Genomic DNA, 26,392 nt, shown 5'->3' with positions numbered 1-26,392 from the left:
TTGTGAAACAAAAAGTAAGGATTTAAATAAACAGTAAACATTTGAACATTTAATCTCTGTATACTGTGTATAACTTTTTAAGTATACACTCTAAAACTAAAAATCATATATACATGCAAATCCACCTCACATGAGTTCCTAAATTTCTTAAATGATATTGTATCCAAAAGTGATACGCATATAATAATAATATGTGGGAATTTTAAATACCGTAAAACTATACAAAGATACAGCTTTTGCAAGAGAAAAATTAACATTTATTGAAACAAATCTAAAACTTCTTCTAAATCTAAATATACAATATACATAATCATAGACAAAAATATTTTCCAATTTCTGATTTTGTTCAGTCAATTTTCTGTTAACTTGTGAAAAATAATTTTCTTGAGAAAGTTAAGTATGTCTTAACGTGTCCCCTTGAACCTGCATGACGCCTATGTTTTATCTGTTGACAACATTTAAAGGGTTTTAAGCTATATTTAAAGATTTTTCTTTTGTCATAACATTTTTAACAGTTTATTTGTGATGTTATCATAATCTTATTAATGATTCTAGAAAAGTAAAAATGGAGGTAAAAAATAGAGGAGCAATTAAAACAGAAAATGCCATATTAGGTATATACATGATTAATACCACTATCAAAAATTCTATATAGACACAGTGTAGCATTACTGACTTTTGGTCAAAGTCACTGGCACAGCTCTAAATATGAAATTAGCTACTCAAAAGACTGAAAAGTTAATTTAATCAAAAATACCTTCAATAAGATGAGTGCAGATATCTAGCAACAAACTATAAAAGGGAGATAACTTGGCAATAGTCTGACAAACTGCAGATTGTCATGATAAACAAGTATTCCAAGTTTCATGTTTATATACTCAACATCACTAATTCCCCGTCATCACTTATTTCACGGTAATGGCATATTTTCATGTGACCAGTGTTAAAATTGGTAAGAATTGACATATTTTATTCATACACCTATACAACAAAGTTTTTGTGCAAAATACTCTAAATCTTTAGATTTTTAGGTAAAAAAGAACAACATTTTACAAATTTCTGCGAAAAAGCAATAATAGTCCATTAAATTTGTGCGTATGTCTGAAACAATCATCATTCTCTAAATGTTTTTGTTTGTTGACAAAATAAATTTTGAGTTACAAAGTAAGGATAATTTTAATATTTAAAATCAAGCAAAATAACATGTAGAAATTTTAACTGAAATGTAACACCATTAACGCGATTTAAATGATGACATACTGTTTTCAAAATGGCCGACATATGGTCTACTTTTGGTCCATAAAAATTGATTTCGACTGAATATATTGTTGTTTCCTTGTGTCATACAATGGAAAATACCTTTATGTTATAGCTTATGACAATATTTGTACCATTAGTTTCATTTTTTGTTTTCTTCCTGGTTTCAAAGCATTAAGTACCGTGAACTAAGAGGAGCACAGTATACTTTAAAACAATTTGAATAATGGGCTATATTTAAAATAACAAAGACCAAGTCTCATGTTTATACTTTTAAAAAAGTTTGAATAATGGGCTTTTTTAAAAATAACAAAGAGAAAAACAAAACAAGAGGGCCATGATGGCCCTGAGGTCGCTCACCTGTATATAGGCCCCCGGAGCAAGGCCAGTTTAAACCCAAGGGCTTTTATTTGAAACCCATTAGAAGATGTGTCATGATGTTAAGTTTTTACTATACATATATAATGAAAAACAAGAACCGGTTGAACCGGGTGATGCTCCCCGAGAAGGTTCTGGACACAGGAAAGTATAAAAAAAGTGAACAAAGGGCAAAAACTCCAAAATTAGGCAAAGCAGAGTTATGGTTTTTTTGCACTGCACTTCTATTCAATGAGATCTATCTATCTATAAAGTTTCCTGATGATATCAGAGTTATGTCCCGGGTAAAAGTCAAAGTGTAACAAGGGTGCCATAGTCACAAAATACGCCCGTTTACGAAAAAGCTTTAGATGGAGATGGGGGCATTATGGATAAGTGTTATCTAGCAAGCAAGTTTTTATTCTTGGCACTGTGTTGTTAAATGAACCTTAAAACAAATCAATAGGGAAGATATGCACAGAATGTGTGACCTTGACCTTGGTCGCAGGGACCTGAATTTTATGCACGGCACTCAGCCTCACAATGATGAACATTTGTGCCAAATTATATTGAAATCCCTCTATGCATGTAGAAGTTTTGCTCCAGACAAGTGTTTTTCTATGAGCTCTAACTGTGACCTTCACCTTTGACCTAGAGACTTGGTTTATGTGCAGGGCACTACGTCTCATGGTGGTGAACAATTCTATAAAAGTAACATTAAAATTCCTCCATGCATGTAGAAAATATGCTCCGGACAACATCTGGATATTTAATCATCTCCAGTGATCTTGACCTTGCAAATATTAACCTAAATTAAATGTGTAACACCTGTAGTCATGATAGTTACCATTTGTGCTACAATCCATCAATAAATGATGACTAAATGGTCCCTATAACCATCTTCAAATTTTTATCTGAACTTTGACCTCTATGTGTAACCTTGACTTTGGTCGCAGGGATCTGAATTTTGCATGCGACACTCAGCCTCACAATGGTGAACATTTGTGCCAAGTTATATTGAAAACCCCCTATGAATGTAGAAGTTTTGCTCCGGACAAGCGTTTTTCAATGAGCTCTAAGTGTGACCTTGACCTTTGACCTGGAGACCTGGATCATGCATGGAGCAATACATATCATGGTGGTGAACATTTCCATAAAGTATTATAAAAATTCTTCCATACATGTAGGAGATATGCTCCAGACAAAATCTGGATATTTCACCATCTTAGTGACCTTGACCTTGCATATATTGACCTAAAGTACATGTGTCACATCCATAGTCATTATAATGACCATTTGTGTTACAATCCCTCAATAAATGATGATTAAATCGTCCCTATACACATCTTCATATTTTTTATCTTTTTTTAAGCGTGCGTTAAAAAGTACATGTAATTTAATAACTAGAAAATTCTGATTTAAGATTTTTATTCTAGGGAAATACATTTCATTACAATTCTTAATCTTTGTATGAGCTGAACTGATATTTACTTGAAAATTAAAATATAATTAAATTTCTATGAGAAAGTATTTACATTTGATAAGGTAATTACTGTATGATCTTTATGAACAAATACCAAGTCTACAGAACACCATAGTTATCACAGTTAAGAATCTTGACCAATGAATGAAACATGTGTAAATAAATGTTACATTCTTTAGAACATACTCAAGTCCAAGAAAGAGGATTATTTCATGCCCTTTGATTAAATTCTATTTTTAGAATTGAAAGTGAAAAAAGATCAAGGGGAGTAATTGTGTAAGTCATTTATGAACAAAGTAATAACTTTGTTGTCTCCCTTTGATTAAATTCTATTTACAAAATCTGGATATTTCATCATCTTTAGTGACCTTGACCTTGTATATATTGACCTAAATTATATGTATCACAGCCATAGTCTTTGATAATGACCATTTGTGTTACAATCCCTCAATAAATGATGACTAAATGGTCCATATACACATCTTCATATTTTTATCTGAACTTTGACCTCTATGTGTGACCTTGATCTTGGCCGCAAGGACCTGAATCTTGCACGCGACACTCCGCCTCACAATGGTGAACATTTGTGCCAAATAATATTGAAATCCCTCTATACATGTGGAAGTTTTGCTCCGGACAAGCATTTTTCAATGAGCTCTAAGTGTGACCTTGACCTTTGACCTAGAGACCTGGCTCATGTGCGCGACACTGCTCCTCATAGTGGTGAACATTTATATGAAGTTTCATTAAAATCCCTCCATACATGTAGGAGATATGCTCCTGACAAAATTGGACGCCGCCCGCCCGCCAGGGGCGTTCCCATAATACGTCCCGTTTTTCAAACGGGCGTATAAAAATGAACAAAGAGCAATAACTCCAAAATTAGACCAGGCTTTGTTTAGGTTCTAAAGCATTGCAATTCTATCCAATTATATCTAGCTACCTACAAAGTTTCATGTTGATATCTCTAATAGTTTTAAAGTATTGTCCAGGACAAAAGTCAAAAAGTAAAAATAAACAAAGGGCAATTACTTCAAAATAAGGCAAGGCAGAGTAATGATTCTTAAGCACTGCACTTCCACCCAATGAGACCTATCTATCTACAAAGTTTCATGTTGACAACTCTTATAATTTTAGAGTAATGTCCCAGACAAAGTTCAAAGTGTCAAAATGAACAAAGGGCAATAACTCCAAAAGTAGGCAAGGCAGAGTTACGGTTCTTGTGCACTGCACACCTACTCAATGAGATCTATCTACCTACAAAGTTTCATGTTGATACCTCTTATACTTTTAGAGTTATGTCCCGGACAAATTTCAAAGTGTAAAAAAAACAAAGGGGGGTAATTCAAAAATTAGGCAAGGCAGAGTTACGGTTCTTGTGCACTGCACACCTACTCAATGAGATCTATCTACCTACAAAGTTTCATGTTGATACCTCTTATACTTTTAGAGTTATGTCCCGGACAAGAAAAGGCGACGGACGGACGGAAGGACGGACGGACGAAAAGACGGACGGACAAGGCGGCGACTATATGCTCCCCCGAAATTTTTTCGGGGAGCATAACAATGACCTCCCCCCCTGGCAGGGCTAATTTTAACCCAAGGGCTTTTATTTGAACAAACTTGGTAGACACCTATAAGAAGATGTTTCATGCTTAACATCTAAGCTCTAGCTCATTGGGTTTTTTAAAAGAAGATTTTTTAAGTTTTTACTATACACATATCAATGACACCCCTGGGGCGGGGCCAGTTTTGACCCCAGGGCTTTTATTTGAACAAACTTTGTAGACACTTAGTAGAAGATGTTTCATGCTTTATATCTAAACAGTAGCTATTTGGGTTTTTTCAAAGAAGATTTTTAAATTTTTGCTATACACATATAAGGAAAATCAATGACCCCCGGGGCGGGGCCAATTTTGACCCTAGGGCTTTTATTTGAACAATCTTTGTAGACACTCACTAGAAGATGTTTCATGCTTAATATCTAAACTCTAGCTATTTTGGTTTCTCCAAAGAAGATTTTTTAAGTTTTTGCTATACACATATATGGAAAATCAATGACCCCCGGGGCGGGGCCAATATTGACCCCAGGGCTTTTATTTGAACAAACTTGGTAGACACCCATTAGAACATGTTTCATGCTAAATATCTTAGCTCTAGCTCTTTGAGTTCTTTAAAAGAAGATTTTTTTAAGTTTTTACTATATGCATATAGGGAAAATCAATGACCCCCTGGGGCGGGGCCAATTTTGACCCCAGGGCTTTTATTTGAACAAACTTGGCAGACACTCATAAGAAGATGTTTCATGCTAAATATCTTAGCTCTAGCTCTTTGGGTTCTTTAAAAGAAGATTTTTTAAGTTTTTACTATATGCATATAGGGAAAATCAATGACCCCCTGGGGCGGGGCCAATTTTGACCCCAGGGCTTTTATTTGAACAAACTTGGTAGACACTCACTAGAAGATGTTATATGCCAAATATCTAAGCTCTAGCTCTTTGGGTTTTTTAAAAGAAGGTATTTAAAGTTTTTTCTTTCGGTTGCCATGGCAACCAGAGTTCTGCATGGAATTAAATTCTTTGAACAATTTTAAAGGTTACCACCAAAGGAACATTCCTGTGAAGTTTGGATAAAATTGGCTCTGTGGTTTATGAGGAGATGTCATTTAAAGTAAAAGTTTACGGCCGGACGGACGCCGGACGAAAAGCGATCACAAAAGCTCACCCTGTCACTTTGTGACAGGTGAGCTAACAAAAGAATCGCTTAAATCTTCAAAATCTTCCTGTATTTGTTAGCTACCTATATGAGTCTTGTCTCATAACAAGTTTTGTTTACATAAGGACAATAATTTTCTATTTACCATTGAAAGAATAAAATAAATATGGGGATTAAACTTATGATCACCACTGTTTTTCTGTGTATAACAGTGATTTCTACATCTCCTGTGTGGAATAGAAGCTTGGAAATAAGGCTTCAATCAGTTGAGAATCATACTGACAACATTCAGTCTCAGATGTCATACCTCAAGGAAAATGATGAAGATATTTGGACAAGACTAGCAATGAATACTAATCTTATAAACATTTTAAGTAATGCTCAAGCTACAAATCTGAAGAACTACCGAGAAACATCAAACAATTCTATATGTATGAAACAACTGGACAGTTTAACACAGAAGTATGACAGCTTGTTGGAAAAATATGAGACATTGGAAAACAAGAAATGTCCATCTGGCTGGTTCCCTTATATGAACTCCTGTTACATATTGAAGAAAGAGGCAGTAGATTGGTTCCAAGCTCAGGAATGGTGTAAGAAAAATGAAGCAAAACTTGTGGAGTACAGTGACATGGATGAAGTGACCTTTGTTTTATCAACAGCTAGATCTTATCATTACTGGGGTACACGTAATTGGGCTGGATTCTGGGTAGGAGCTACTGACCTTCAGCATGAGGGAGTTTTCAAATGGAGTTCAAGTCACAACAACTTACACTTCAACTACTGGTTACAAGGGCAACCAGACAAAATATCTGTTGATGAAGACTGCATGGTGACACAGGTTAATCAACAAGGCAAATGGAATTATGCTCCATGTAAAGGGAAACTTAACTTTGTGTGTGAAATGTAAGGATGTAAACCAATACTTGTACATTTACGAGGGCTGTCCAAATAAGTCATGGACAACAAAATTTAAATATAAAATAGTTATAACAGGCTTCTTGAAGTTTTTATTGACATTTAATAAGTCATTGTTGAGTGTCATCAGTTGTTTGTGCACAGTCAGCAAGATCAAGATATCATTTAATTTGATAACACAGAACAAATAATAAGACTATCTTGTGACGTGATGCCGCCTACACTCCAAAATCATAATTAAGTTATGTGACATTATGCAAACATTTCTCATTTTAAAAGTATCAACTCTGTGTAGTAGTATATACTTCTGATACCTGGTCACTTATTTATAGGAGACACCAATTGTCTTTTGAAATTCTTAAAAGTCAATTTTTTATATTCTAAAATTTCTGAGAGACTACTAACTGTTTTATTTTCAACTTTCACCACTGTTTATGATTGCTCAACTATGGACATCCTTATTTTGCTTTTTTGTCACCTGTTAAGACACTTTTAAGCTAAAACTTGCATAACATTGTAGTACTTTTTCACAGATTTTTACCCTTTTGTTACATTAAAGGACATGTATGTATCATTCAGCACCAAAACAAAAATTGATTCTATTTGCTGGGCCTCATTAGCGTCAAATGTTGTATTTTTATTGTGCTTATATGATCACAGTATGAGTAAAATAAGTACTGTAAAGATTTATGTCTTGCAATTTCCCTGAGCATCAGATAGACAGTAAATCAGGCAGATTTTTTAATGTCAATGACCATTTATCTTGTTCTGAAGATAATGATGTAATTAAGGTGTAAAATAATGATTAGTCTGTAAAAATGCTTTAATATAAGATAATGTATGTGTATTTATTTGAAATTATGTTTCTTAATTTAATTAAAATTGATGGAGATACCTGTACAATTACGCAAAGTTATTTTAGGCTCAGGTGTTATTTTTTTGTTTTACAGTGATTGTCCATGACTTTATTGGACATAAACAAAACAAGTAATTGAATAAAACTTTAAATCTTTGTGTGTGAAAATTATGAGTTTAAATAAATATTTTAACAAACAACATACTGAAAGCTTGATGTTAAACAGTTGATACTCATATGAAATAAAGATGTAGATGCAATCATTTTGCACCAAGCCCCTGATAATTAAATAAAATCTCATTACTTGAATACTTTCATAATAAAAAAATCAATTATTAAATAATGCTGAAATTTTCATGTGTAATTTCCCTTAAATTTACAATAATTTGAAAAATTACATAAAACCATCTGATGAAGTACACATGCAGTACTGCAGAAGCACCAGTTCTTTAAATTTCACACTTTGACTTTATTCCTTTAAGGACAGACAAATGGTTCCATTTTTTAAATTTATTTTTGTAAAACTATTTTTCCTTGATACCAAACTATTAATACATTGAGCACTTACTGCATGGCCTATTAACAATATTAACCACTTCATAAGTTCAAATTAAAACATCATGTAACATGTGACTGCATAGTGTTTTTTCTCCTTCTTAACTTGATCACAAAGAGAAAAAGTTTCTTTAAAGTATCACACATTTACACCAAAATAGATATTAAGCTGTTCTCTCATTGTGTGTTTTGTAGAAATTTCTACTATTTTTGTTTCTGAAGAAACATTTCAAAGAAAATCTAAGGCTTTAAATATCGCCTTGACAATGTAACTTTGCAGGTGTCTAATTTCCAAAATTATGATGCAGATATATTGAACTGCTTAGAAACATGCAATAATTTCGTATGGAATATAAGCCAAATTCTATGCCAGGAAGTGTCAAACAAATCGATAGAAAAAACTGACAGTTTAACACAGAAGTATGAAATCTTATTGAAAAAGTATGAGGCATTGGAAAAAGAGATCAGCAAACTAAATCAATGTCCACCTGGCTGGTTCCCTTATATGAACTCCTGTTACATATTGAAGAAAGAAGCAGCAGATTGGTACCAAGCTCAGGAATGGTGTAAGAAAAATGAAGCAAAACTTGTGGAGTACAGTGACATGGATGAAGTGACCTTTGTTTTATCAACAGCTAGATCTTATCATTACTGGGGTACTAGTGATTGGGCCAGATTCTGGGTAGGAGCTAATGACCATCAGCATGAGGGAGATTTCAAATGAAGTTCAAGTTACATCAACTTGCACTGGAGGTACTGGTTACCAGGGCAACCAGACAAATATCCAGTTGATGAAGACTGCATGATGACACTGGTGAATCAACAAGGCAAATGGAATGATGATTCATGTGACAGGAAACTTTACTTTGTGTGTGAAAAGTACATGTATGGAGGATGTACACAAATACTCGAACATTCACATTTGAATGAAATTTTGAAACTTGTGAAACAAAAAGTAAGGATTTAAATAACAGTAAACATTTGAACATTTAATCTCTGTATACTGTGTATAACTTTTTAAGTATACACTCTAAAACTAAAAATCATATATACATGCAAATCCACCTCACATGAGTTCCTAAATTTATTAAATGATATTGTATCCAAAAGTGATACGCATATAATAATAATATGTGGGAATTTTAAATACCGTAAAACTATACAAAGATACAGCTTTTGCAAGAGAAAAATTAACATTTATTGAAACAAATCTAAAACTTCTTCTAAATCTAAATATACAATATACATAATCATAGACAAAAATATTTTCCAATTTCTGATTTTGTTCAGTCAAGTTTCTTTTAACTTGTGAAAAATAATTTTCTTGAGAAAGTTAAGTATGTCTTAATGTGTCCCCTTGAACCTGCATGACGCCTATGTTTTATCTGTTGACAACATTTAAAGGGTTTTAAGCTATATTTAAAGATTTTTCTTTTGTCATAACATTTTTAACAGTTTATTTGTGATGTTATCATAATCTTATTAATGATTCTAGAAAAGTAAAAATGGAGGTAAAAAATAGAGGAGCAATTAAAACAGAAAATGCCATATTAGGTATATACATGATTAATACCACTATCAAAAATTCTATATAGACACAGTGTAGCATTACTGACTTTTGGTCACAGCTCTAAATATGAAATTAGCTACTCAAAAGACTGAAAAGTAAATTTAATCAAAAATACCTTCAATAAGATGAGTGCAGAGATCTAGCAACAAACTATAAGAGGGAGATAACTTGGCAATAGTCTGACAAACTGCAGATTGTCATGATAAACAAGTATTCCAAGTTTCATGTTTATATACTCAACATCACTAATTACGCGTCATCACTTATTTCACGGTAATGGCATATTCTCATGTGACCAGTGTTAACATTGGTAAGAATTGACATATTTTATTCATACACCTATACAACATAGTGTTTGTGCAAAATACTCTAAATCTTTAGATTTTTACATAAAAAAGAACAACATTTTACAAATTTCTGCAAAAAGCAATAATAGTCCATTAAATTTCTGATATGTCTGAAACAATCATCATTTTCTAAATGTTTTTGTTTGTTGACAAAATAAATTTTGAGTTACAAAGTAAGGATAATTTTAATATTTAAAATCAAGCAAAATAACATGATTGTAGAAATTTTAACTGAAATGTAACACCATTAACGCGATTTAAATGATGACATACTGTTTTCAAAATGGCCGACATATGGTCTACGTTTGGTCCATTAAAATTGATTTCGACTGAATATATTGTTGTTTCCTTGTGTCATACAATGGAAAATACCTTTATGTTATAGCTTATGACAATATTTGCACCATTAGTTTCATTTTTTGTTTTCTTCCTGGTTTCAAAGCATTAAGTACCGTGAACTAAGAGGAGCACAGTATACTTTAAGCAATTTGAATAATTGGCTATATTTAAAATAACAAAGACCAAGTCTCATGTTTATACTTTTAAAAAAGTTTGAATAATGGGCTTTTTTAAAAATAACAAAGAGAAAAACAAAACAAAAGAATCGCTTAAATCTTCAAAATCTTCCTGTATTTTGTTAGCTACCTATATGAGTCTTGTCTCATAACAAGTTTTGTTTTCATAAGGACAATAATTTTCTATTTACCATTGAAAGAATAAAATAAACATGGGGATTAAACTTATGATCACCACTGTTTTTCTGTGTATAACAGTGATTTCTACATCTCCTGTGTGGAATAGAAGCTTGGAAATAAGGCTTCAATCAGTTGAGAATCATACTGACAACATTCAGTCTCAGATGTCATACCTCAAGGAAAATGATGAAGATATTTGGACAAGACTAGTAATGAATACTAATCTAATAAACATTTTAAGTAATGCTCTAGCTACAAATCTGAAGTACTACCGAGAAACATCAAACAAATCTATGAAAAAACTGGACAGTTTAACACAGAAGTATGACAGCTTGTTGGAAAAATATGAGACATTGGAAAACAAGATCAGAAAACTAAATCAATGTCCACCTGGCTGGTTCCCTTATATGAAGTCCTGTTACATATTGAAGAAAGAGGCAATTGATTGGTTCCAAGCTCAGAAATGGTGTCAGAAAAATGAAGCAAAACTTGTGGAATACAGTGACATTGATGAAGTAACCTTTTTGTTATCAAAAGCTAAATCTTATCATTACTGGGGTACTAGTAATTGGGCTGGATTCTGGGTAGGAGCTACTGACCTACAGCATGAGGGAGTTTTCAAATGGAGTTCAAGTCACAACAACTTACACTTCAGCAACTGGTTACCAGGGCAACCAGACAAATCTGGTGATGAAGACTGCATGATGACACTGGTAAATCAACAAGGCAAATGGAATGATGATTCATGTAACAGGAAACTACCCTTTGTGTGTGAAAAGTACATGTAGGGAGGATGTACACCAATATTCGAACATCCATATATAAAACAAGTATTTAAGTGAAACTTTTAATCTTTGTGTGTGAAATGTATGAATGATAATTAACATTAAAACATTTATATCTGAAACAAGTATAAAAGAGAAACTTTGGAACAGTTAATCTCTGTATAATGTGTATAACTTTTTAAGTAAACACTCTGAAACTTAAAATCATATACACATATTAAAACAGAAAATATCAAATAAACTATATAAAAGATTGATACCAATATCAAAAATTCTAGATAGACACAGTGTAACATTACTAACTTTTGGTGAAAGTCACTGGCACACCTCTTAATATGAAACTAACTACACAAAAGACTGAAAAGTTAAATAAATCAAAACTACCTTCAATAAGATGAGTGCAGAGATCTAGCACCAAACTATCAGAGGGAGATAACTTGGCAATAGCCTGAAATCAAAATATTTTTACAATATAGTATAAATAATTGTAAATCTACAGTTGTAACTATTTCATTTAGCAAAGCTTAATTTAAAGTTATAGCTTATTTTTTTCATAAAGGATAATAACTTTTATAATATACCTATTTTATAAATGTTCTCCCTAAAATACACGCAAATCTTGTAGCGTGAACACGCTTCAACGAATAAAAAAATTCAAATTATGATAGAGACAAATACAATACCATATATGGAAGTGCCAGACTATTTTAGTTCCCATCTTAGTTGTGTATTACGTAGCATTTGAAAAAAATGAGAACCAAAATTATTGAATGCAAAATTACGTATTCTTCTGCCATTTGTGAATTCGATTTATTGACAGCTATATTTCAGTTTCTGAAATAACTAATAGAAGTTAAGAATTTTGAAACTTGTTTTGTCTTAAAATGTATAGGTATATGATGAAAGGATAATTATGTTGTAGCAGCTTTCTGAGGCCATGTATTTTGCTACCAGCCTTCGGTCTCGCGAGATATCAATTTTTCAACTTTGCTAGTAGCAAAATACAAATCTTTAGAAAGCTACTATAACATAATATTCTGTATATTTCATTTATCATTGTACATGCATAGTTTTCTTGTTATAAATCATTGTAAATCTATAGTTTTATCACTTTCATTCATAATGTGAATCAACGTAACTTTACGCTTATCATATGATATCTTTGTCATAAACAATATTTTATCTATTTACTTGAATGCTTGTATGCGTACTTACATGCTTTACCACTCTCTGTAAAAATATTAATAAAATGTATCTTTCTGATGTTTTGAAGTTTTTACTCATGTTCCTTCCATTAAAGGCACACTCATTCTCAGCAACAATAAAGGCACACTCATTCTCAGCAACATCCAAAAAAAAGTTTTGTAAAAAGAGTAAAGTAAAAAAAGTTTTGTTTTGTGTAACTATTAAGTATAAAGTGCTCGGAAACACATCCAAAACACCACAAAATAAACTTTGAATATGAACAAAGTGTTGTGGGATAAATATGAAATGTTACAAATGTATTACAGGCAAACTTCAGAAACTCTCCACTGGTGGAAAACATGAATGTAAACAGAATCAGTATATTAATATTCATCCAATATACAAATTTGTATTTCTCAGAATGTAATTTTAAGAAAAGGATGAAGCATAACAAAGTACACATTTTATAAATATATCCTTTCTGTATCATTTTATGATTCATTATTGCTTTTTTTACTGACCGGGCTTTATACTGTTGACCGACCAACTTCTGATATCCCTAAAATTGAAAATAGTCACTTCCAAAAATGGAAGCCAGGCAAGTCTATATAAGAAATTCAGCAGGTTATTTCTCACTACTGTTGCTATGCATAGATGTATTTTTGTACATGAATTAATGCTGTTGATAAGTGTCCGTATGAACATAGTATTTGTTTGTTTGTTTTTCTCCGTCTGCTTTGGATTAATACTAGTCTTATTTACTTGTTTAGTTTAGTTGGGTTCCTCAGTGTTAATATTACAGTTGTATATTAACAATATATTGGCTTGCAGCTACTTAAGACTGATTACTTAATTTTGTACCCAAATATCAAATTGGGCATAATTCTGAAAAACTGCTTATCAGAATTGTCTGACCTTCACAGTAAGTTTGAAATGAATAAAGAAAAATATGTTAAGATTTTTGAGAAAATTACAAAAATATTAAAGGGAGATTATAAGGCAAAAATGACCTTCAAAAGCATCTGCCCTTAAGAAATGCGTTCCAGTTTTAATAGTGATTTGATAGCTTTTGAGTAATTATCCTTAAACAATTTCCAGTACTATCCATGGACAGGCTTAATGAAACTGAGCCTGCAGCATTTTCAATTTTGCCTTGCTGAATGTTCTTTATTGTTTTATTTCTCGCTATTTTGACCTTAAAATAAATGTGACAGGTATAAGTCATCATGTTGCATCAACATATGAAGTTTCAATGTTATATTTTTGTTGATACTGAAGTTAACAAACCATAAACGAAAACTTAACCTAAAAAGTTAACTAACCCCACACTGATGAGAGGGTCATTACAATGCCTCCACCTTTTTGGTTCGCAAAGTGGAGCTAAAAAACATGTGCCATGTCAAGTGCTGGTACACACTAACCAGATGACTTAATATTCCTCCTACTAAATATAGTATCTGTTGAGAGTGGTATTCACAGCTGCATACTGTCGGGGAATTATTTATATAAATAATTATTTCTGCATGTTGTAAGTGTATTAACTTGTTTTTCCTTAAATTACTGCCAAACTCTCAACATATTTCAATTTTAACAGCAGTAACCAATTAAAGACAATAGTAATGTTTTTTCTTTATCCCTATTACAGGATACATTGTAACTACCAAACTTATACAAGCCATGAAGATATGTCATTTTTTTTTAAATTAAAGTTTAGTTTCACCTCGTTTCTATAGAAATAAAGGTCATGTCTTACTTGAAGGCTTGAAATCTTGTCCTCATGTTCAGGGAAGTGCTCCTTACAATAGATGTACAGGTATTTGTGGGCATTCAAGTTGCCAGGATTTTTCTCACAATAGTTCTTCAAAACCGCAAATGCATCCATCTCCTTATTTTGCCAAGTAAGTAACTGAAAACAACAAGAACTATTCTATTGAGAATGGTTTTCAATCTGACAACTTGAATTTTTTTATTTTCTTATTACAGACCTTATCTAGCTACATAACATCGACACTATCTACCACATAGTTCCTAGAAAATGTCCCTTAATTACCAACATTTCAATGTTATTTAAATCGCTATGTGTTTAACTCCGAGAGACATTCCTTATTTACTGTGGCCAGGGGAGAGAACTAGAACATTTTGCTTTCTTAAGTGTATATTGATTACATGCCCCTAGGAAATTTTCCAAATAATTGTTGACTGGGTGATAATCATTTTCAGGAAGATAGATTGAAATAACACCATATGACATCACAATAGGCTATATAGTAAAAAGTTCATGAGAGGAATAATAAATAACAATAACCGAAATCTTCAAAGTCACTCTTCCTAAATGCTCCCTATGTAAAAAAAATCATTTCTGAGATATAAAGTGCCTTGCATTAAGCATCACCTGATTGTTCTACAGAAAATAAACAAGATTGCATTTGAGAAAAATGCTATGCCACCGCATTAATACAACACTAAGCCTTGTACCTTCATACAATAAGATGTTTTGATTTTTTTACTATATGGTAGACATCTATTAGAACATGTTTGATGCTAAATATCTTAGCTCTAGCTCTTTGAGTTCTTTAAAAGAAGATTTTTAAGTTTTTACTATATGCATATAGGGAAAATCAATGACCCCCGGGGCAAAGGCAATTTTGACCCCAGGGCTATAATTTAAACAATCTTGCTAGAAGTTCACTACATAATGTTTCATGCAAAATATCTAACCTTTAGCATTTGTCAATTACTAGAAGAAATTTTTTTCAAGTTTTTACTACATGTATAAGTTTTTACTCTATACATATAAGGAAAACCAATGACCCCCGGGGCGGGGCCGATTCTGATCCCAGGGCTATAATTTGAATAATCTGGGTAGAGGTCTACCAGACAATGCCTTATGCAAAATATCTAAGCTCTAGGCCTTTTGGGTCTTTACAAGAAGGTATTTTAAGTTTTTACTATATGTACATATAGTGAAAATCAATGACCCCCAAGGTGGGGCCGATTTTGACCCCAGGGCTATAATTTGAACAATCTTGGTAAGGGTCTACCAGACAATGCGTTATGCAAAATATCTAAGCTCTAGGCCTTTTGGGTCTTTACAAGAAGGTATTTTAAGGTTTTGCTATATGTACATATAGTGAAAATCAATGACCCCCGGGGCGGGGCTGATTTTGACCCCAGGGCTGTAATTTGAACAATCTTGGTAGAGGTCTACCAGACAATGCCTTGTGCAAAATATCTAAGCTCTAGGCCTTTTGGGTCTTTACAAGAAGATTTTTTAAATTTATTCTTATAATTCCTTTTGGTTGCCATGGCAACCAGATTTCTGTATGGAATGAAATTCTTTGAACAACTTTGGAAGCCTTTCACCCAAGGATCAATCCTGCCGAGTTTGGTTGAAATTGGACTAGTGGTTTTTCACAAGAAGATTTTTTAAGTTCACTATATTTCTATAGAACACACACAAACACACAGGTGAATCGCTATATGCCACAGCATCGCAGATGCTGCGGTGGCATAAAAACATATCAACAACAAAGTACTTCTGCATGTTTGGTTATAAATATATCCCAGATTCCTGGATACTCCTTCAGCTCATTGAAACATTGTTTTGCCTTCTCACAAAAGTTCTCCATCTGTATGGCCATTGACTGTTTCTGTGAATTCATCATATGCTGGCTTAGATTATCACCTGAAGTAACAATGTACCAAATGAGCCGTGTCATGACAAAACCAACATAGTAGGTTTGCAACCAGCATGGATCCAGACCAGCCAGCCCATCCATGCAGTCTGATCAGGATCCATGCTGTTCGCTATCAGTTTCTCTACTTGTTATAGGGTTTGTAAGTGAACAGCAAGGATCCTGATTAGACTGCGTGGATGCGCAGGCTAGTCTTGATCCATGCTGGTCGCAAACCCATTATGTTGGTTTTGTCATGACGCGGCTTAAATATCTATTATTCAACTTGTTACACTAGATATTTAAGATACAATTACTCTTAGCATTTACATTATTAATAACATTAGAAGCTAGAGGCATAGATTGGTCCACTTCAAGGGTGGGTTCGGGCATGAACCCCAAGAAATTTCATTTGCTCTAAGGTCAGAGGGGCCTTTTGGCATATATTGAATACAATTGTACACTAAATATTTCCTTTTGTTGGAGAAATAACGTAGACTGCAGCCTGTGAAAATTGCTTTACCGCTAGTAGTATTAGCAGCAGAAGCATGAGTTACTCACTGACTTAAACATACTTGGCGTGTCACATATAATCAGTATTAAATCATTATCAGTCTGAATTATTTGTAAGATCTTTTGCTTTTTTTCAATAAGAGATAATGTTTTACAGATATTATTGTATTTTACATTTGAAATTCAAAGCGGATTAAAATTCAAAACTTAAATTTCGTATTATCAATATTGAATGCAAAAATATGTCTAACTTTGTTTTGATCCATCACATTTAGCCTCAGTCTCCTCATGTAATTTTAAGTATTTTTTCCACTCCAAATACCAAAGTAATCCAAGATAAGCTTTGTGCATATGATCAGTATACTTCTCTCTTTCTTCACTTGTAATTTTCTTTAGCCCATGTCGTTTACGAACTTCCTGTAAATAAATCATGTTGATTATGTTAAAATCCTTTTTTTTTTTTTTAAACAGTTTTCAGTTTTTATAACAAAGTGCCCTTTAATCAATTAGTATTTTCATCAATTACATTTTGTAATTATTATATGTGCAACCGGCACTCTAGATGTTTGGAAATTATATGTTTAGTAACAACAGACTGTTGGTGCTTTAACTCTTTCATCATTTAGTGGTCTCATACCTAAAAGCGAATGGTACATGTAGCATCATTTGATGATATAAAGAACTGTAGTATTGGGGAGGGAAAAATGTCTTGAAATTGCTTGGTAGGAATAAATTTGCATATAATGGGAGGAAACCGGACTACAGAGGTAACATTCTGTCTGGGAATGCTGTAGGCATCATGGTAGTTTTGTTTTTAAGTGACACTCAAGAAGTAAATTTTTTTGACAGCAAGGTAAATAGGAAATAAGCTTAATGCTCCTTGCCACAGAACAATACATTTATAAGATCACCGTTAGTTTTTTGATAACGTACTGACCCCTTTGTGGTACATTAAAATAGTGAGTATATTTAAAGGTATATCACAATATAAGGCGGAGTGGACTATTACAAACATATGACAATTCACTTTGACAGTTGTTTATTGTATTAGATATACATCTTCTTTTTTTCCCGGACTGCTTAATAGAAAGAAAACAAAAATCATAAGGAATTACAATCTGTAATAGGCTAAGAAAGAATATACCTGCATTACAGTACAAGCTTCCTCATCATCCCCTATATGCAGTAAATATGCTACATATTCCATCAACACTTCTTTTTCATTCATCTCACTTACCCCTCTTATCTTTCTGTGGAATACAAATAAATATATATTCAAATAAAAATAAACAAAACACTCAATTTATTAAAATTTGTTGTATATTTTTGCACACTACAAAAAGAAATTGGTTACTGATGTCACAGTTTCAGACTCGACAAATTAACAAGATCAACTGCCGAAATGGCTACATCCTAATGCTTATTCTCAAACTAAAAATCTTGACTTATGTCTTAAACAGTTGATTTTTTTGTCTCTTAATTAGCTGATTTTTCTTTTTTAAGGTGTCGATTATTTTCACTATCCATTCATGTCCCCTAAAAATAATAATGCAAAATGATCTGTTAAAACGATTGTTGACATAAGAACTTTTTCTTTATATATGTATCCATTGAAAGAAAATGTGCTTGCATTTTTATTGTTGAATTTCTTTTTCATTTGGGAGCATCATATACACAATTTGAAATGTATTTGCGACCAGCATGGATCCACATCAGCCTGCGCATCCGCGCAGTCATCAATATCCATGCTGTTCGCTATCAGTTTCTCTAATTGTAATAGGGTTTGTAAGCGAACAGTATGGATCCTGATCAGACTGCGTGGATGCGCAGGCTGGTCTAGATCCATGCTGGTCACAAACGCATTACGTTTGTTTTGTCATGGATCGGCTCATTTCAATTTTCATTTTACAATTCCTGTGATATATTAAATGTATTCAATTTTTGATACAACTTGGTGCGTTCCTGCCTGCCTCAGTACCTTCACCTACCTACCTTCCTTTACTTACTGGTACCCATCAAACTCATGAAAGTATATTCATAGTGTAGGAAATTTCCTACATTTATGTACAACACTATTAACCACCATTACAACCTGTATTTTTTTATTTAAATGAACCCTAATCTGAATGTGTTCTGCTTTAAGCATCTTCTTTTAAAACTAATTTTGTTTTGTTGAAAATTAATACATAAAGCTCGGCTATGAAATGGGTACCATTATGAGTATACTCTAAACAGTTTTACCTGAACAAATGCTGGATCAAATCTCTGTTTTCATCACCCTCCATACTCATCAATTCTGTGCCTACCTGAATTAAAAAAAACAACATTATCTTCTTAAGTAAACAATGTGTCATTGCATAATGTATAAGTTGTAAAGCTGTCAAAATAAACGCTTATTTTCTTACAATCAAACATAAACAAACAAAAAAACATTCAAAAATTTATAAAAATGTATGAATCCTAATTATTCATGTAACAGTTTGTACGCTTTATGTAAAAAGATAACTGTCTTTTCAATTTTTATCAACATTTTACAGTTTTTGTAAATTTTGACACATTATATGCAACTTATATTGAAAGTAAGTGCATTAGACTTACTTCAATCATATTATTTTGGACACTTAAGTTTTCTATTTTGACAGTCAAGGTCATTTAAAGGTCAAGGTCAATCTTTTCTAAAAACATAACAATAACCCAGTGGAATGATGCTTTTAACCACTAATCCAAATAAGATATAATTTCAAACTTTGAATGAGGAAAAATACATATTTTTGTGACTTTATCTCACTGATTGGTTTGTACCAGATACCTAAACAAGGCAAAAGAGGTGTAAATAAGAGAGGAGAGTATCAGAACTGCAAAACAACACTACACAAACCTTCCACACAGTATTTGATGAGCCTAAAGGTATCTGAACAATGTTCTCTAATATCTGCAAGGCTTCAGACCATCTATGGTTCAGCAGGTACCCTCTAATCAAGTAGAGTAGTTGTGGAAGTAATGGCATTCTAACACTTTGTCTATCCTGCTCCTCACTAAATTCTGTCAATGATATAAGCCAATGTATGTGATATAAAATTATGTTAAAAATAGGACAATATACTTTGTAAACTTGTAAATGTGACCAAAAACATATGTAAAACAAGAACCTGTTTGTTAAACACAAATGCCCCCGGCTCAGATTCTTGTCAGTAACAATATTTAAAATAAAGGCTGTATGGGCAAAAGTGTAAAAAATCTATTTTTACCACTGGTGACCTTGACCCAGCTGACAACTAACTCCATCCAAAGGAAGAATATCATGCAACTTATTTTCCAACCAGATATGAAATAAATCTGTCAATATATAAAGGCTGTATGGGCAAAAGTGTAAAAATCTATTTTTAGCACTGTTGACCTTAACCCAACTGACCCCTAACTCCATCCAAAGGAAGAATACCATGTAAGTTATCTTCCTACCAATTATAATACAAATCTGTCAATAAACAAAGGCTGTATGAGCAAAAGTGTAAAAATCTATTTTTAGCACTGGTGACCTTGACCCAACTGACCCCTACCTCCATCCAAATGAGAATACCTCAAATTTATGTTCCTACAAAATATACAAGACATCTGTCGATAGAATAAGGTTAATACACCTGTAAAAGTGTAAAAAAATCTATTTTTGACATTGGTGACCATGACACAAATGACCCCTTACTAAAGGAAAAGGAACAGGACCTCCCTTGATATGACTATTATAAACATGAAAGACATTAACTTAAAAATAAAGGCTGTATGAGCAGAAATGTTTAGATTTAATTTTTTAAACAAGTGACCTTGACCAGAGATGCCTAACGCAACTAAAATTTAGAGGACCGTTAAAGGTATCCACTCCGTAGTCGAGGGGTTAGAGTCGATCACTTCTAATCCAGTTACCTCTCTGGCGTGGGTTCGATCCCCGGGAGATGCTTTGGTAGTTTAGCGCGGAGGAAGGTAGTCTAGTACTGGTGTAACTCTCCAGGAACGATGGTTAGGAAACTACCCGCCTATATGACAGAAATACTGTTGGAAAAAGGCGTAAAATGAAACAAACAAACAAAGGTATCCACCTACCAAATATGAAAGATATCATTAAATAAATTAAGTAATTAGGTGAAATTTTTTGATAAATCCAACTTGGCGGAATAGGTAAACCACACAAGGCCCTATTTTCAAAATGATAAAAAGGGAAATTACTGGGAAAATGGATGGCACATTTATATAACTTGGCAATATCATGTACATTGTATTGATAAGTAAGTGTGAAAATTATTAAGCCATTAGTTCAGATAGAACATAAGATATTTCCAACTTGCAGGTTTAGGTTAACCATTATACATTTTCTAAGTGCTGAAAAGGGTCATAACTTGGTGCAAATGGAAGCCATAGTTATGTAACTTGCCCAGATCATATACTTTGTATGGATTAGTAAGTGTGTAAATTATGAAGCCATTGGTACAGGTAGAACTTAAGAAAAATCCAACTTGCCCAGATCATATACTTTGTATGGATTAGTAAGTGTGTAAATTATGAAGCCATTGGTACAGGTAGAACTTAAGAAAAATCCAACTTGCCGTTCTAGGTTAACCTCGTACGGACAGATGGATGGACGGACAGACAGTTCAATTACTATATGCCCGGGGTCCATATAAACACATCTGCAATGTATAGAAAGTAAAATGCTGGAGTATGAGCTGAAGAGTTGCCCCCCCTTATGTTCTTGCTAAGTTTTATATTACTTGATGTGGAAATGAGACTAATTAATAAATGAACATTTGAAGAAATTACAGACATGATGAAGAATTCCTCTTAATGTATAGTAAACAATTGATGCCTGTTTCATCCTAAAATTTGGAGCATTAGAAAGTGGAATAATTGTTTTTAATAATGGGATTAAACATGACTTTATTCATCATGTTCTTTTGTCAAATATCTTGTTTAAAAGAGACTAAAAAAAAATGCACAATTTTGTCGAGTCAAATAGTTGGATGCAATGTTTTTTTGTTTGTTTGTTTCATTTTACGCCTTTTCCCAACAGTATTTCAGTCACATAGGCGGGTAGTTTTCTTACCATCATTCCTGGAGAGTTACACCAGTACTAGACTACCTTCCTCCGTGCTAAACTACCAAAGCATCTCCCGGGGATCGAATCCACGCCAGAGAGGTAACTGGATTAGAAGTCATCGACTCTAACCCCTTAACCACGGAGGTGGTCAGTTCTTGATCATTTTATTGACATATAATTGGATAAGCCAGCTTTTGCAGAGAAAGAAATTAACTAAAAGCAAAAAATCTATTTATCAAAACTAGTTATGTCATAACTAGTTAATATGTTGTACATTTCCAACAGATTCTGATCTTGTAATGAAAAAATTAACTTAAAGACCAAATTTTTGTTTGGAAATATCAATCACCTGGAAAAGAAGAATTTCTTTATCATAATTACCTTGGGTTATAAGTGGGTCTGTATCCTGCAGAGTTTCATTGAGTAATTTAAACCATTCTGTAACTGGGGCATCTTCTTTAAGAAGAAGCTGGCACAATTCTTCCTGTAAAAACAAATTAAATCTAGAAATGTGTCAATAGGATACTTATGCCCCCACTTCATTTGTGGTCACAGAGGTATATTTACATGTGTATATATGCATATTTTTATAAGTCAAAAGTTATATAAACAAGCAATTATCATAGTATTGCAAGCAATCCATAAGTCCCCCTACCGGTTAGAACCCCATCAACATTCTGAAGGGCCATTGGCCATTCACTTATGTTTCAATTTTTCTCTATTTTAAGTAAACTTGTTGGAAAAGTTCTTTAAAAGTGATCAAACAGGAAACAGTTTTTATGAACAGACAGACAGACCGGACTGAAGGACACTCTAAAGTTAATATTTGAAACATCCCTGTTTACCAAAATATAAACATTTTAAAAGCAGAATTCTTAAAGAGGAGATAACGCTTGAATTAAAGAATGCAATTTCATAAAAATTTTCAGCTCTTTTTGACTAATCACAAATATTGTTATATTTGCCATGTTTTAAGCCTATTTGTTGCCAAGGCAACTGATATTTTTTCAAAATAGGAAGAACAGATAAGACATGCATAATCTCAACACTGCTATCTACCCATATGTCAAGTTTCATAAAAATATTTCCAGTACTTTTTTGAGTTATCACTGGATTCAGTTTTATGTGTAAAATTTGCCATATTTTCAGTCTATGTGTTGCCATAGCAACCAGAATTTTTAACATAGGAAGAAAAGAAAAAGACGTGCATAATCTCAAGACTGCCATCTACCCATATGTCAAGTTTCATAAAAATATTTCCAGTACTTTTTGCGTTATCACTGGATCCAGTTTATGTGTAAAAATTTGCCATATTTTTAGCCTATTTGTTGCCATAGCAACCAGAATTTTCACATAGGAAGAAAAGAAAAAAGACGTGCATAAATCTCCATACTGCCATCTATCCATATACCAAGTTTCATAAAAATATTTTCAGTACTTTTCAAGTTATCGCGGGATCCAGTTTTGTGGACGGACGGACTGACAGACTGACAGACGGACGGATGGACGGACAGAGGGTAAACCTAAAGTCCCCTCCGGTAAACCGGTAGGGGACTAATAAGCAATATAGAATATATACACTGTATAATAACCATAATGCCATAACGTCCCAGATGTCCGGGACAGTCACGAAAATCAGGTGTCTGTCCCGGAGATGATTTATGTCCCGGTAAAAAAAAATCTAAAATAATCTTCTTTGAAGCAAGAAATTTTACATTTTTATATAACTTTATTGTCAAGTTTTTATAAACTAGTCTAGAAAGCTAATAATGAACGATTATCCCTAATCACGCGTGAAAATTACCGCTAAATTTGAGGTGATGAAATCTACAAGATTCAGCGAATGTCTCAGATAAACAACATGGGCTAATTGTCATTACTTAACATAGCTTTATTTTTATTCTGTGATTGATTGAATTAACGATGCTAAATAATTAAAATAGATAGAAAAAACTGTTAATAATTATTGACATTCTGTCTTTTGTTTATTGGTGTGATTAAATTTGCAAGTTGTATATACTGGTAACATAGGTTGTATGTCACTATGTAAATTAAAAAAAAACATGTTTGCTGATCAATGCCCCAACCTCCAAATGAAAAAGTGTCCCGGAAATGAGTCTAAAAAATTATGGCATGTATGATAATAACTATTAAAAATTTCATAAACAAATAACTGGAAAAAAGTCTTATTCTTGATACTTAAGCATTTCATTCATAATTGTGACCTTGAACTTAATGAATTCAAATATACTGAGGTCTCTTATTGGGCATGAGCAATGTCCTGATAATGTTCCATCACTTATGCTGTGTACTCTTTAAGCTATTGATCACTAGAAAAGGGAAACGTCACTCCCAAACCTTGAAATGTAAACCCAATGCCCAAAATCAAACGGGGACATCGCCCATGACAATGACTTTTAAAGCAAAAGTTTTTCCAAATTTTTGGGGTGGTATGGTTTATGGTAATTAAAAAAATTTAAAAAATGTGAAACATTTTACTTTTTTGGAATTACGGAGAAAATGTTTTAGTTTGCCCAAAGATTTAAAACTAGGGGACCTTTAAAATGCCATTTTGCCCCTCAACCCATTGAGCAAATCACCCCTTTACACATCTTTTTTGTTTTAATTTATAAATGAAAATTTCCCAAAACTGTTGACATATTTAGTTTTTAGACTATATGTTTGAAATTTGGTTTCCCCCTTTTGGGCCCACCCAATGTCAGGGGTTAAAAAAAAGGGTCGGGCATAATTTGGGAAACTAAAACCCTTTGGGGATCCCTAAAAGTTTTCAACTTTTTTTAAAAATTAGGAAAATTATAGTGACAAATCTCCAAGTTTAAAGTAAATATCTTTGATATTTAAAAAATTTACCTTAACAAAAAAAAGTCAAATAACTGAGAGAAAAAATTATTAAAGGTACCTGCCCTTTAGAAATGCATTCCAATTTAAAGATTAAGCAAGTATTCCAAGTTAAGAGCCATTGACTTGGCCAGTTTTCGAGAAATTGACATTAGTAGAAAAAGAAGTAAAAAAGGGGCATAACTGCAAAAATAAAGATTATCTGCCTTTCTGAAATGGTGTCATTAACAGAGGTTCATGACAATAGGCTCTTTCTTTATTCAAAAAGTTGAGCAAATAATGATGATAACCTATAAATATTTTATAAGGTAGACTTATCTCAGTATTTCAGGTAAAAATTGTCAATATGTATTTTAATTTTTATGAATACTATTCAATAATAAAATTATAATTTAATTATAAAAAATAAATACAGTACATGAACTGTACTAGCTAAAGATACTTCAGCGAACAGGTTTTATATTACTGCTAGACCTGTACTGTTGCAACGTCAAAATAAAAGCGACTAAGTTATGGAAGCCTGAACTAGTACTGTACAGTACAGTATATCAATACTGTAATCTATGTACACAAGAAATAATACTAAGAAATATTTATTCCAACGTGACCTTAATTTTTCCACTTCATGAAAAAAATGAATACACAACTTTCAAAATAAATAAATATGAAAAATAAGAGGTACGAAATGATTAGGGTACAAATAGGTTATATTTTTAAACTTAGAAATTAAATGAGTCAAATGATAACTCATTAAGTGATTGTGCTTAATACATCAACACCTATAAATATTATTGGACGCTTCAAAATATCATGACCATAAACGTACCATTCTTTTCGCTGTCTCCATCTTAAAACGTGCCTGCCTCTGTGGGGTAAACGGTAAAAGGGACCGAGTAAGAGTACACTTTGCATAATTAGGCCCGCCTATAAATAAAGCACGAATTTCTTATAAAGCGTTATCATCATGATTAAAATAGACTATAAATCAGTGGAAATTATCAGTGTTACTGTATGTAAGTGCATATGCTTAATCCTCCTAATAAATTTATACATATGTCTAGAAAATGGAAACAGGCTTTAAACTTCAGGACATACAACTGTAGAATAATGGTTTTTCATTCATATGCCTAATAATTTAATCAGCAGATGAACCTATGTTAGGATATCAAGTAAGATTATTATAGGATCATCTGAATGCACTTGTACACAATGTATACTTATGTTCATTAAAGATATATGAATAATCACATTATAGAGGACCAAGAGATCATCTGCATGAACATATATACTAGTTTTTATAGAAGATGCATGAGAGGTTAATGTAAGATGAGCAGGGAATCATCTAGATGTAAATATACATTAGTAGTGATGGAATATATATGAATAAGGGTCATCTGGTCTTTAAGGTGTATAAACACTGTAGTTCTAAAAGAACATATGTGAGGGAAATACATATAAACATTTTTATTATGGAACAGATATAAGGGTAACTCGTAAGATGCCCAGGGGATTATCTACATGTACATATACTATAGTTT

At 32.8% G+C, this 26,392-nt stretch overlaps 3 protein-coding genes across 4 annotated transcripts in view; 2 read left to right on the top strand and 1 right to left on the bottom strand.

Annotated features, from left to right (window-relative positions):
• Nucleotides 1-25,759, bottom strand: part of LOC132729379 (TATA box-binding protein-associated factor RNA polymerase I subunit A-like) — a 43,012-nt gene extending 17,253 nt beyond the window's left edge. The window contains exons 1-9 of one of the 2 annotated variants that reach the window (XM_060715141.1): nucleotides 25,681-25,759; nucleotides 22,377-22,479; nucleotides 19,788-19,951; nucleotides 19,151-19,215; nucleotides 18,054-18,159; nucleotides 17,161-17,326; nucleotides 16,259-16,407; nucleotides 14,476-14,628; nucleotides 11,922-11,985 (exon numbers count right to left, since the gene is read on the bottom strand). In XM_060715141.1, the coding sequence (XP_060571124.1) occupies nucleotides 11,922-11,985; nucleotides 14,476-14,628; nucleotides 16,259-16,407; nucleotides 17,161-17,326; nucleotides 18,054-18,159; nucleotides 19,151-19,215; nucleotides 19,788-19,951; nucleotides 22,377-22,479; nucleotides 25,681-25,701 (991 nt within the window). In that variant the 5' untranslated portion in view covers nucleotides 25,702-25,759. Of the gene's footprint in view, nucleotides 1-9,825; nucleotides 9,890-11,921; nucleotides 11,986-14,475; nucleotides 14,629-16,258; nucleotides 16,408-17,160; nucleotides 17,327-18,053; nucleotides 18,160-19,150; nucleotides 19,216-19,787; nucleotides 19,952-22,376; nucleotides 22,480-25,680 lie in introns of both variants that reach the window. The other variant, XM_060715142.1, reaches the window with a different exon arrangement.
• On the top strand, nucleotides 5,496-7,741 carry LOC132729382 (low affinity immunoglobulin epsilon Fc receptor-like). The gene has a single exon (XM_060715144.1). It carries the CDS (start codon nucleotides 5,978-5,980, stop codon nucleotides 6,719-6,721), a length of 744 nt encoding a protein of 247 aa, XP_060571127.1. The 5' UTR covers nucleotides 5,496-5,977; the 3' UTR covers nucleotides 6,722-7,741.
• On the top strand, nucleotides 9,772-12,800 carry LOC132729381 (low affinity immunoglobulin epsilon Fc receptor-like). The gene has a single exon (XM_060715143.1). The coding sequence runs from the start codon at nucleotides 10,785-10,787 to the stop codon at nucleotides 11,538-11,540; it is 756 nt and encodes a 251-aa protein (XP_060571126.1). The 5' UTR covers nucleotides 9,772-10,784; the 3' UTR covers nucleotides 11,541-12,800.
• Nucleotides 25,760-26,392: the final 633 nt, after the last annotated feature.

This window comes from Ruditapes philippinarum, unplaced genomic scaffold, assembly GCF_026571515.1.
Source record: "Ruditapes philippinarum isolate M1 unplaced genomic scaffold, ASM2657151v2 ctg4088_1_1_1_1, whole genome shotgun sequence".
Taxonomy (NCBI): domain Eukaryota; kingdom Metazoa; phylum Mollusca; class Bivalvia; order Venerida; family Veneridae; genus Ruditapes; species Ruditapes philippinarum.
Note: the sequence above shows the minus strand (reverse complement) of the source record. Positions and strands in the feature narration are given on the sequence as shown.

What these genes read in the sequence shown, in the direction of transcription:
- LOC132729382 (XM_060715144.1), top strand. Translation starts at nt 5,978, where the DNA reads ATGGGGATTAAACTTATGATCACCACTGTTTTTCTGTGTATAACAGTG.
- LOC132729381 (XM_060715143.1), top strand. Translation starts at nt 10,785, where the DNA reads ATGGGGATTAAACTTATGATCACCACTGTTTTTCTGTGTATAACAGTG.